At 39.0% G+C, this 12,143-nt stretch overlaps 2 protein-coding genes across 2 annotated transcripts; both read right to left on the bottom strand.

The window, feature by feature from the left end:
* Positions 1-1,553: 1,553 nt before the first annotated feature.
* Positions 1,554-4,461, bottom strand: LOC103706049. Its single transcript, XM_039114304.1, has one exon. It carries the CDS (start codon positions 3,294-3,296, stop codon positions 2,772-2,774), a length of 525 nt encoding a protein of 174 aa, XP_038970232.1. The 5' UTR covers positions 3,297-4,461; the 3' UTR covers positions 1,554-2,771.
* A 143-nt stretch (positions 4,462-4,604) lies between these two features.
* LOC103706050 (sister chromatid cohesion protein DCC1) lies at positions 4,605-8,308 on the bottom strand. Its single transcript, XM_008790010.3, has 3 exons — positions 8,087-8,308; positions 5,088-6,005; positions 4,605-4,978 (listed from the first exon to the last, which is right to left on the bottom strand). The coding sequence occupies exons 1-3, from the start codon at positions 8,272-8,274 to the stop codon at positions 4,876-4,878; spliced, it is 1,209 nt and encodes a 402-aa protein (XP_008788232.2). The 5' UTR covers positions 8,275-8,308; the 3' UTR covers positions 4,605-4,875.
* Positions 8,309-12,143: the final 3,835 nt, after the last annotated feature.

Raw genomic sequence — 12,143 nt, 5'->3', positions numbered from 1 at the left:
ATCGAATGATGCTTTTTTAAAGAGGTTTGGAGTAAAATACGTAGATTTGTTGTTTCTAAAATCTCAAAGGGCTTCGATTTGCCATTTTGGTTTCGGTCAGGGAAGAGAATCAATAATAAAGGCGTGATTTTTATACGGAATTTGGATGACTAGTAAGAAATTCAAGGCCGTAGCTCTTCTGCAATTCTTTTGCTATCTTTTCCTTTGATTGGGTGTTGAAATCACCATTTGTCCCAAAAGCTTAAGCTAATAGGATGAGGTAGATTTATTTATATATTTTATATTTTCTTATAATACCATTTGTAACAATTCAGGATCTCATCCAAAATGGCTAGTCGGAAGGTATTATTTAGGTTTCTTGATCATAAGTACCCAAAATCCACCTAACAAATAACCGATGTGGAACTAAACATGCGCCCGCATGAGTCCTCACATACTCCTTCTGTTTAAGCCTTGACGTCTTCGTCGGGCTAAGGTTCAAATCCATTCAAATTTAATGACAAACACCACGATCGATCTATGGTCAGCCCCAGTGCATCCGTACTGCAGTGTCCCCTAGTCCACATAGGTTATGGGTCGAGCCTGCTCAGATGCCATGTTGAAATCACCATTTGTTCTAAAAGTTTAAGCTGATAGGATGAGATAGATTTATTTACATATTTTATCTTTTTTTACATTAGGTGTGTTTGTCTGAAATACTAATGCTGATGGAAGGCGTTAGGTACTGTTCGGGCTGAAGACTTTGATCACACTAATGCTGATGGGGTTTGCCATAATTGTGGATAATTCTCCTGCTGAAACATTGAAAGAATGCCTACCAAATGAGAAGCATCTTGTGGTTCCCGAAGTTGATGACGATTCAATGATTCTTGATGCTTCTCCAGCAGAAGCATCGAAACAATTACAACCAAGTGAGGAAGAACCTGAGAAGAGGGGTTGTGAAATCCGGTGTTATTGGATCTCAATGGTGTTCCAGAGGAAGGTTCAAATCAGCCTGAAGTAAGTAAATGCAGTGAAACATCTGGGGGCAAGAAAATTCTGAAGATTCAACACACTGCGAGGAAGCAAATTCATGAGAGGATTTCAGGCCTTTCAGGTGATTAAATTCACCAATTGTGCTGCTCATTCTAAATGAAAGCTCACTCTCTGCTCATTCGGAGCATTGCTGCAACAGCAAAAACTTCTGCACAATTTGACCGGGAAGGCTCTTCGAAAGAGCCAGCTATATCCAACCTCATGCATGAAAAAGCTGAACTAATGATGGCTGATTCTCTCACGGGCGGATCTAAACTGCGGCAGATCTGTTTACAAGCCCTCTGCATCCAGGCCTCGCCCCTGGAGGCTCCATAATTGATGTATCATCAAGTCACAGATGAGGATCAAGTGGTCTGCCAATCTAATAGACTTGCCAGAATTTGTAAGTGCACAAGAGAGATAGATGTACTGAACTGAACTAGTCCTCACTCCTCACCTTATGATGGATGGACATAAACAGCATAGGCTCTGATTTGCTGTTTTATTTTCCCTAATTTTAATTCTTTGGAGGGAAAAAATCACTTTTTTATCCTGTTGATAGAATGTTTGTGATTACTAATCATGAATAGAGGTAGGATAAAAAAATAGATCTGGAAGAAAAATAAAAAGTAATTCCCCGAAACTTCTAACTCCTATTGTTCTATTTCTCGTCATCCTTAAGATTTCTTATTATCATGATGGATGTGTTCCAAACTCTGTAACTGCAGGTTAGGATTATTCCTTCTTGTTCACAAGAGATTAATAAGGTGGTAGAGTTGTTGCAACAAAAGTTCCCAGCCACCTCAAAGGCACAATTAAGAAATATCAGACTTCATAGGTAACTGGTGGCAGGTAGCACATAGATCAGAGCTTAGCTGTGCTTTTACGTCTCTCCAGGTATAGAATTTATCTTTATTACATATTGACAAGGAAACATTATATTCTCTAAACATCTCATATCCTTTGCCACTTTATTATAATCTGGTGGGCTACAATATTCATGCTATGGTATGATGGATGCTAATACTACTTATTGATGTTTACTTCTGACAAGCAAGGGCAGGAGGCCAAAAACTATAGCAATGTATTTCTCTAAACGCGGTTTACCTCCTGAAGGGGAGTCCATCAGCCATGTTCAAGAACAAAGGCTCCGGTAACATGAATTAGGTTTATGTATTTTAGGAGGATTGACTTAAGGAGATTTAGGTGAGGGGTTCGATCAATCAGCGCAAATGCAGTTGATCTGTAGCTTAGGTTTGGGTTTTTCATTTTTCTTATTTTATTTTTTTGATTAGGAAAGAGTGGGATCTCAGCGGATGACAGCGCAAAGGTAAGGTCATTCTATTACGACATAATGCTATAGGTTTGAAATACAGAAACGATATCTTCGCACTGGAGGATAAGACTGTAGATCTGAACAATTAAAAAATTGTTTCAAATAAAAATCAAACGGAGCTTAATTTGACTGGATTATGAGCTGTTTCCTAGTCCTTAGCTATAAAAAATCAAGCAGTGTGAGCTCAAATGGGGAAAGAAGTATCACAATGATCTCAGAGGAGGCAAGCTATAATAACCCCAATCACATATACAAATTAAACAAAATTCACTTCACTTAAGAAGTAAAGCTTATACAGCAGCCAAGAGAAACATGAACGAACGAACGAATTAAAATTGCAAAAAAGGATAGGTTGTGAAAACATTACTCTCGGGAGCAACAGCAACAGCAAAAGCAGCATCCGTTTCTTTTGTTCTCTGAATTAGACCTGGAAAGGCCATGGTCGGTCCTTCGTCTCCTCATCTTCATGGCGCACCTTGGAGATATGGGCATGGTAGCTCAGCACGAAGGCCAGGGCCAAGGCCACCCACTCCAAGCAAAAGATGGCCGCCCCGAGAGCGCCGACCATCTTGAGTATGACCTCCCCGTCCTCCTCCCTCACATAGGACCGCAGCTCCCCGAGGAAGTCGGACGTCCTGGTGAACACGAGCAGCGCCACGGAGCCTTGGAAGATGGCCGTGAGCACGGTGGCGACCATGTGGGTGGCGTGCCACCTGGTGGAGCCCGGCGAGGCGGCGCACCCGGTGGCGGCGCCGACGATGGTGAGGGCGTGGAGGAAGATGAGGAGAAGGCCGCAGGGCGACGGAATGAGGCGGAGGGAGAGGGTGAGGAAGATGCAGCTGGAGGCGGCGCCAAGGAGGATGTAGTTGCAGAGGAGGAAGACCTTGTGCGAGTGGTAATGAGAGCCAGAGGCGTCAGAGGCTGCGTGGGATTGTGGGTTCCCCATGAGAGATTGGAGAAAGAGAGAGAGCCGGGCAATGAAAGAGAGATTCAGAGAGAGGGATTGGTGAGGGGAGCTGGGACAGAGGTGGCGTTATTTGAAGGGCTCGCTGGAGCCTGGAGTGGGCTCGAGTGGGACCGTTGGAGACGAGCGAGAGCAGCAACGGCTAGCCGCCCATGCTTCTCCTTTTTTTTTTTTTTTTGGTAAAAACCCATGCTTCTCCTTCACACCAAGATGGCTTTTGGCATACGCGGGATCCATCATCCATGAGAGGACTTGGACTAATTATAACGGAGCATTTGACCGGGAAAAATGCCAGGCTCCATGATTCATTGAAAACTTTTCCAACATATGGATATGTTCTTATCAGATTAAAGATCACTGCGAGTCTCTCTCTCTTTTTTTTGATTTAGGAAAAGGGATACCAAAGCGGTCCAATGCATTTGGAGCTCATTAAAAAAGACTATTTTTTTTAAATGCAGTCGAAAAATTTTTAATAAATGCAAAATATTTTAAAATTTTATTTAAAAATAAGATGCCAGGCTCTGTGATTCATTGAAAACTTCTCCAATATATAGATATGTTCTTATCGGATTAAAGATCAGTACGGGTCTTTTTTTTGTTTATTTAGGAAAAGAGGGACTTTGTGCATATCACAATGCAGACGCCCAGGAGTCCATATTAAATTAGAGAAATAAAAATGGTGTTAAATTTAGATGCTATTTTTTTCAAAACCAGTAGAATCCATATTACATTAGAAAAATAGTATTCATATTAAAGTTGGATTTTTTTTTTTTGGTTTCAATGTGAAGATTAACTCAATAAAAATCAACAGTTATGATTTTTCTATTGACTGAAATCGTTGGCACTTTTATATGTAGTATATATATTTTATGATTAAACATCAATTGTTTGAATCAGTTAGATGCCAATTTGAGCTTGAATCAAGCTTAATTCTTGAACTGATTTCAGCTTGCTTTGTATAATTAAGCTGGTTGATTGGATTTGTTTTCGGCTTGGTTTGAAATCAAGCCCAAATAAGACTTGATTAAATAATGAATAAATTAAGCTTGATCTCAAAATCCAGGCTCGAGAATAATTTTGAACCAAGCTTGATTAGACCTCGACTTGATCAAGCTCGGTTACATTAACTTCCCTGTGCCACCTTCTTCTCCTTTTCTTTCTTTTTCTTTGGATTTCTTTTCTCACAGCTCACCATGTAAGGAGTGAAAAGGTGAAGTGCATAATTACCCAGACATCTCCTTGGAAGAGAATTTGCTGTTGTGTTTGATGACTAGTGCGCATAACAGCAACAATAACCAATATTTTTTTTTGTTCATCTTATTAGAATAATTTTTCAAAATCAAATTCCATATCAATTTAAAAATATAACAATAAGTTATCCTGCCAACAGTAATATAATCAAATAGAGATGTTACTATAACACGGAAATCTTAAAACTGTTTTTTCAATGGACTCAAAAAAGAGTTGCAAGTTGCAACAGCTGAGAGAAGCTGAAGATGCACTCATTAGTCATTACCTGGGGCAAAAGAAGCTGAAAACAGGTGCATATAACTACTTAAGACTATCTCGCACTGAAAATTGGTTCAACATTTGCATTTGGCTGCGTTCTTCGAGTATACTTGATGAGCAAACCTTCGGAGGAGAGGCCTGGAACACGCAAGTCCCTAGAAAAAGAAATAAAGTTTTGTCAGGCTCCCAAGAAAATAAGAGTAGATGCCAAAATGCAAACAGGAGAAACAACGGGATGAAAATCTGGTGAGGAGCCATAGCAACCTGACATAGGGCTCCAAATCTTTCCATTCCCACTTCGGCCGCTCTCGAAACAGAGCTGCAAAACGCTCAGCCGGAGCTGATGGAAGATCCGAGATGCTGAAGGCATGGATCCAGTTTTCTATACCAAGTTTTTCATACAACACTTCTCCCTCAAGCATTTTTAAATCTGCACGCATTCCTGAAGGAATGCTTCGCATCCACTTTTCCATGAAAATCTCCAACTTCATCTTCCCACCACCCAAAATTCGTACAGCAAAATGCAAACAGACCCGCTTTTCATCTAAGCTCCACAAATTGCATCCTGAAGTCTCCATCTTACTTCCAAATGTTTCAAGGCAGTGGAGTACAATTCTGCTAGGGAACCCGTCAGCTTCTAAGACAGAAACCACTTCATCTTCTGAAAGTGCATTTAGAGGCCATTCGTGCAAGACAGAGTTGTTCAAGATCATGTTTAATATTTCATCTATGGTTTTTCCATCAACTATCCTCCAGTACCCATTAACCTCAACAGCTGAGAGGGACCTCAATCCATCCCTCAGCTCCTGATCACTAGCCTGAATCTCCTCAACCAGATCCTGCCATCTGTACAGGCCTCTCATGCACCACGTATCATTTTCTAGATCTTCCTCCAGTCTGTAAGGCCTCTCATTAAGGAGGGATTTCAATTTATCAAGCCTGGGGGCCGCTTGGATTAGCTCCATATACCCTGGTGCCGCTTTGATGACAGATGCCACTGCATCAGGAACTGCTGTGTTGTTTGTGTCGCTACTGTTGCATGCGTCATTTGAACTTGAAGGAGTTGGCTCTACTGCAGGTATCAATAATACAGAGTTGGATGTGCCTACAAACTTCATGGCATAGGTTGAAGAAGGAGTGCAAAGCACAGCTTCCTCATCAGGTTGCCCTCGAATGGTCACCCTAAATAAAGGAAAATCAAGTAATTGCAACTTAAAAGAGAAATAGAAAAACAAGTACTTATTTGCCTAATAAGTATGCAAGAAGTTAATAGATTTAACCACAAAGCAGATTGGTGAGGAAATTTGTCAAAGAAAAGCATCTTGCCATATTGAAAAGGTAAAATCAAGGAAATGGTTAGGGACATCAAGATTCAAGATATGGTACTCAAAAGATGATGTGAAGTGTCATGGTGAGGAAAGCTTAAAAATGATTAGAAGTCCTTGATACCATGTAGCATAACCAACAAGTGCTGTCCTACCTATATCAGGTCAGCTTCAAGGATCAAGTTATGATCCACCGAAGATTCAGGACATTTAACAAGCACTTAACCTGACATTAGCCCTCAAATTGGTGCTATATTTTTTAACCAATTTATCTTGAACAAAATAAAAGCCTGTCATGAGACCTAAAAGGCCACTTGGTATCAAGGGATATTAAACATCTTGTTATGCAGTTTAAGCTCATGAAAATATGAAGGAACCTGGCTTCAGGCTAGGCTATTCAGCAGTCTGCTGCTTATAAATTTGGGCAGGAGCAGGAGCATCATGTTTGATGTTGGGTTGTTTTGATGGGGTCTATCTCCTTTTGTTGAGTTCTCATGTCTAAATTTTCCTTTCTTGTATGTTACTCTGGTTGCATTAAGGACTACATTACCATTCTGGTTCTAGTCTAAACAATGTCTTTGTTTTGATGGGGATGATATTGTTACTGTGAGATCACTCCAACTTAAGGTATATTTCTTGCCAGCCTTTTAGATATTTCCCATGTCTTTAAGACCGACTGTCTCCCTTTTATGGGTTCGGCAGTACACTTATGTACCTTCTGTTTCCTATCTATATGCATGAACTAAGTTTGGAGGAAAATGGGCAATGTGTAACAGAACCCATTATAGTTCAGCAGAGAAACAACTTGAAAGACAATCCCTGATGAGTCAGCTTTTCTCTAGTAGCAGAGTTCGATGCACATGTTTAGAATGTTAGTGCTCACTTAAAAGTCTCCCATGTTATTTTTTCCCCTTCTGAATTTATATATCGATGTTACTTGTTCACCATAGTACCCAAGCCAAAGATGAAGTATTGACACAAAAAGTGTGTAGAGTGCGAGTGATATTCACACAAGTTTTAATGTTCTTTTGGTTAAGCAAGAGTCCTCTCCCAGTTATCTTAAATGATAATTCCTTTGCCAAGTAATGTGGGTGAATTACGTAAGTCTTAAATAATTATGCCCAACAGGCCAGCTTGGGTAGAAAATTGACCATCATTTTCATGAGAATCATGAACAAATTTTAATTTTCTTGTATGATGCCACAGATCCCTAAGATCAAAATCTACGTTCCTATTTGTTATTACAGCCGTGTCCATAAATGAACAAAAAAAAAAGTGTCTAAGGAAACAAAACCTTTAGTGAACCAAAAAGGTAAGGACAGACTTGATTGGTGCTAGGTGAAAAAAATCCTATCATCGGAATGATGAAAAACTTAGAATTAATGCATGTGCAAAGGAACAATCAATGATCCTCAAAATCCAAAATCTGAAATAAAAAAAAGCAGAACATAAAGAATCCCTTCCATGTCATTGCAGAGTAAATAGTTAGTCCAAATCTCAACAATTAATCATTAAAACATATCTAAACAGTTAAGTACATAGATTTCAATGACAATGTAAAATGACCCAGCAAACAAAAAAAGGCTTTTTAGATAAATCCTATGGGTTTCCTTTGCAATTGAGAAAAGCCACAAGCGTATGTGACCAACAAGCTCAATTCAATACATTCTCGGCTTCGATTGACCCCTGAAAAAAGAGTATCGAATCGATCAGCAGTCCCATCTCGGGGCCAGATGTCAGTCAATCGAATTTCATATCCGTTATCTTTCAAAGAGAACATGAAAGACTCAGTTTCCAGAACCCTAACTACAAAAAGAGGGGCTTCAAACCTAAAAAAGAGGCACAAACCGACGTCAAGCAATTAAGATCCAAAGGAGATTAGGAAAAAGAGCGTTAACGTGATGAGAAGCGTTGAGAGAGGAGAGGGTAAAGATTTACCGGTGGTGGAGAACATCGGGGAGGAGCTTCTCATCGACCTCGAGAAGGAGCATATCATCATGAGATCCGAAGAGAGAGTGGTATCGTATGGAGATCGAGGATCCCGCGGCCAGGCTAAGCACAGCTTCCGCTCCTCCTCCTCCTCCCCGGCCCTCGGTCGCCTCTCCCATTTCGATTTCCATCTCCATCGCTCCCTTTCCCTCCCTCCTCCCGTCTCCCGCGCATTTTATAAGGGTACAGTGTTCTGGAGACCTAGATTTCCTTGTAAAAACGGGTTGGGTTGGACCTCGTAGACCCGACCCGACCCGACCCGATCCATTTTTATAATCAGGTTATAATTTTGGATACAGACCCAAAATATTCGAACTCGGATTAGAACTGAGTCGGAGCGGATTTGCAATTCAAGTTAAACATCTAGCTGTTCTTTAGCTAAAATATAACAATTAATAATTAAATATAAAATTATTAAAAAATAAATAAAATTGAAGAGTCGATCTAAATTTAAATTTTTATTTAAAAAAATAAATTTCATCCAAGTTAAGTTTACAAACTATGATTTTTAAGTTTGTGTATATATTGGTATACTTTAGGGCATTATAAATAAGAATTCTTCAAGACAATGAGCTAGGAATATTTAAATATAATTAATTGAAAATAGATAATGAAAGATCCGATTGTTGAAATGAAAAAAAAGAGAAGTTAGTTTGAACAAGAGTTTATATGATGAATTGTGAAAGTTGTCTAGAGTAAAGGACAATGAGATGTGTATGATCCAGATTTCTTAGTTTGGTTGATTGAGTTGGAGTCGGCTTGGGTTTAATTTTTGTTAACCCAATTAGATCTAGATGTTATATGATCCAGGTTGGGATAAAAAATACTAAGACAGATCCACTGTAACTTTTCGATCAAGACCAATATTTGAACTTAGTCTAACACTCGTGTCTCTAAATACGGATTGGGCTAGGTTTAATAGGATCGGATTCATATCAGGTCATGGATCAACTCGGCCTGCCGGCAACCATAGATTTCCTACATAATACCCTTTAGAACATTGCTAAGGTAACTTGCTAGAACATTGTCCAAAGTGTTTGTAACTAAACTCAAAGCTTCTTCATTTGGATTGTTCTTCAACACAAGTAAAAGGCAAGATTTTTGTCATATACTGCTTTGAGATCAAACAAGCATTTTTGATGCATTTGCCTTATATACTTTCCATTAATTAAAAACTAGTATAAATTGAATTTCTTTCGAGGACCTTTTATTAATTCCACAAGACCAATTTATAGTCGGTAATATCAGTCTACTTTACATGATTCTCGTATCCCAGAGACCGGTTAATACTTAAATATGTACTTAAGGAACCTTGATTACTTTTTTTTTTTATGACCTAACCCTAATCGACAAGACCGACCAACTTCATATGATTACCACAAATTGGGAACATTAAATCATTACATATTCAACACTGAGACCTATTAATTTTCTGGAACCTTAATATAAATCTATGCTACCATATAGACAATGCTGCTTCATTCAACCTTTTAAAATATTCATCGTCACCCTTTTCTTTTTAGAAATTCTTTCATGAGTTCAAATAATATTAGGGTAATTCTTCCATTGACTTGGTTAGCATCATAAATATGTAGGGATTGCTGAGAGAACAAAACATTAGTGACTTTTTTTTTTAAAAAAAATGATTTAGCTTTCCCCCATCCACCTTATTCCTTTCTCTCTACTCTTGCACCCTCCTCAGCTCTTACGATCCTCGACCTTCTCCGACCTATTCACTAAAAAGCCTCAGCAGCCTCCTTCGTTCAGGTTATCCCTTTAGACCATTCTTGCTTCTGCGCTCAACCTCTATATAGTTTAAGTTCTTCAAATCCGACCAATTTTACTAATTCATCTCTCTTATTTGGGCCTTTCTTCCCAGACCTGATCCATTAAATCTTGTTTCCTCAACAAGAAGAAGATGCTTGCAAGCCCATATTAAATGCTCTCTTTTTAGCTAGGTTACAATTAATTTAGCAATTATGCTAAAGAAAAACTAGAATTAGCATATGTTACAATCACTTAGCAAGTAAATTGAGCAAGGTCCCAAACTCCAACCCCTCAAAAAAAAAAAGAAAAAAAAAAAAAGCTGATTGAGATCTAGGTCTGCTTCTTTCTTTTTTATAAAAAAAATTAAGTAACTCAAAAATATCACTGAAAAAATCATTCAATTGGAGTGATGTATTCTCACTGCTCCATTTGAACTAGTATCATGAAGTGTGCCATTTTTTTTGGTACATCGGCTGCTTACACTAATCTCGCACGAACACAACCAGTTGAATCGAAAGAAAATGACACAATGGCGGAGAAATGAAATCATGCCGAGAGAACAAATGGGAGAACAATATGCAGTATGTGCCATTTGGGGGAGCAAAATGCCTAGTGGAAGACAATCGAGTGACTTGTTTTGCGCCACGGTGGCGTTGTACTTTTTTTTAAAAAACCAAATTGAGTTGGTCACAGGTAGAATCGAGTTGTGCCTACGTTACGGCAGCGCCACCGCTAGCTCTAGGGTCTACACCCATTAACTAATGAGAGCTCGTCTCAACATCATCATCATCTTCATCTATATTTTTTTTTTTCGAGCATTTAATCGAACAGAAGCCGGGCATCATCGACATTTTCGTCTATACATTTCTATGCAAAGTTTATTCCGCATAAACTTCATATGCGGAGCTTGTACACGTGGCTATTCATATAGAGGCGCGACTGCTCGAGGCGAGCAGCGCGTGCAGAGTCCCCCGTATACTTTTCTATGCGGTTCTTCTTTCCGCATAAAAATTTTATGCATGTTTCTGGACGAGACTAACCCACGTGCGAATGTCGCCATATTTATTCTCTGCGGTTTTTCTTCGGCATAAAAATTTTATGGGCGAGTTCTCACGTACGCTATTATAATCACATATAGCGCGTGCGCCTCTGATAAATAGCCAACGACGTGCGGCTCCGCATATAAAGTTCATGCGGAGGCAAGTCCACATAGAATATATATGCGGGCATCCGCACATAACAATATGCTTCTTATTACCAGTCTAACGACCACGCTCAAATACGAAGAGATGGTTTCATGCGGCAGCACTACTACCTAATTTCTTCTTCTTTATAATGGCCATTAAAAGACTATTAATAGATGAATTTTTAAAAGTGAAATTATACCGAATTCGATTAACATGTTATAATCATGTAAACAGCTGGCTCTGATTTTAAACAAAACGAGCCTTCTCCATAAACGCTATCTTAGGCGCTTCATGATCCTATCTCACAACCTTGATGGAGCTCTCTCTCCTGCAGACCTAAATCCACATATAAATTATACAAATTAAAGAAAAAAAAGAGCCTGCGACAGAAGAAACAACTAATGATACATTTGAAATCAAACATTTGGTTCAAACTAAATTTATTTTCAGGGAACCGTTGGCATTCACAGACAAAATAAGTTAGATTTTTTATAAAAAAAGTTCCAATGATATCCTAGTTTATAATATATATATCATATGTGGTGTGCTTTGGGGAACTTAGGAGCATCCGCCATTTGGGCGGAGCTCTGAGCTATGTGGAAGGGCATTTCCTATGCGAGACATGTATTGGGGGCTAGGAACATCCGAAGAATTCAGTTGTGGTGATTGGATAGATACTAGATGAGTGGAGAAGGAGATCAGAACACCCACTTTTAGGCGACATACGATGGTTGGTAAGGAAGTGTGATGTCTTTCAGGCTATACACGTTCGCCGAGAGGCGAATAAGGTTGTTGATTGAGTCGTCTTCTTTGCTGCTTATCACTTTGGAGAGTTTTTTTGGACTCAAAGTTCTATTGTTTCTACTTTACTGTGTTGTCTTCTTTTTTTTTAACACTACTGGTCGTGCTCAGGTAAAATTAATGTGAACAGCCGATGTTAAAAAAAAAAAAAAAAAGTTAAATATACATTTAGGAAAATTTTAATAGGTTTCATGACGTTGACTATTAACTAGTTAATAATTGAGCGTTATATTATGAATTATATATTCAAT

The sequence above is a fragment of the Phoenix dactylifera genome, chromosome 1, assembly GCF_009389715.1.
Source record: "Phoenix dactylifera cultivar Barhee BC4 chromosome 1, palm_55x_up_171113_PBpolish2nd_filt_p, whole genome shotgun sequence".
Taxonomy (NCBI): domain Eukaryota; kingdom Viridiplantae; phylum Streptophyta; class Magnoliopsida; order Arecales; family Arecaceae; genus Phoenix; species Phoenix dactylifera.
This window is presented reverse-complemented; position numbering and strand designations above follow the sequence as displayed.

What these genes read in the sequence shown, in the direction of transcription:
- LOC103706050 (XM_008790010.3), bottom strand. Translation starts at nt 8,274, where the DNA reads ATGGAGATGGAAATCGAAATGGGAGAGGCGACCGAGGGCCGGGGAGGA. An exon ending in CCCGATGTTCTCCACCACCG is followed by an intron (nt 6,006 to 8,086) that starts GTAAATCTTTAC and finishes TCCTTTATTTAG; the next exon opens with GGTGACCATTCGAGGGCAAC. An exon ending in GATTTGGAGCCCTATGTCAG is followed by an intron (nt 4,979 to 5,087) that starts GTTGCTATGGCT and finishes TTCTTTTTCTAG; the next exon opens with GGACTTGCGTGTTCCAGGCC.
- LOC103706049 (XM_039114304.1), bottom strand. Translation starts at nt 3,296, where the DNA reads ATGGGGAACCCACAATCCCACGCAGCCTCTGACGCCTCTGGCTCTCAT.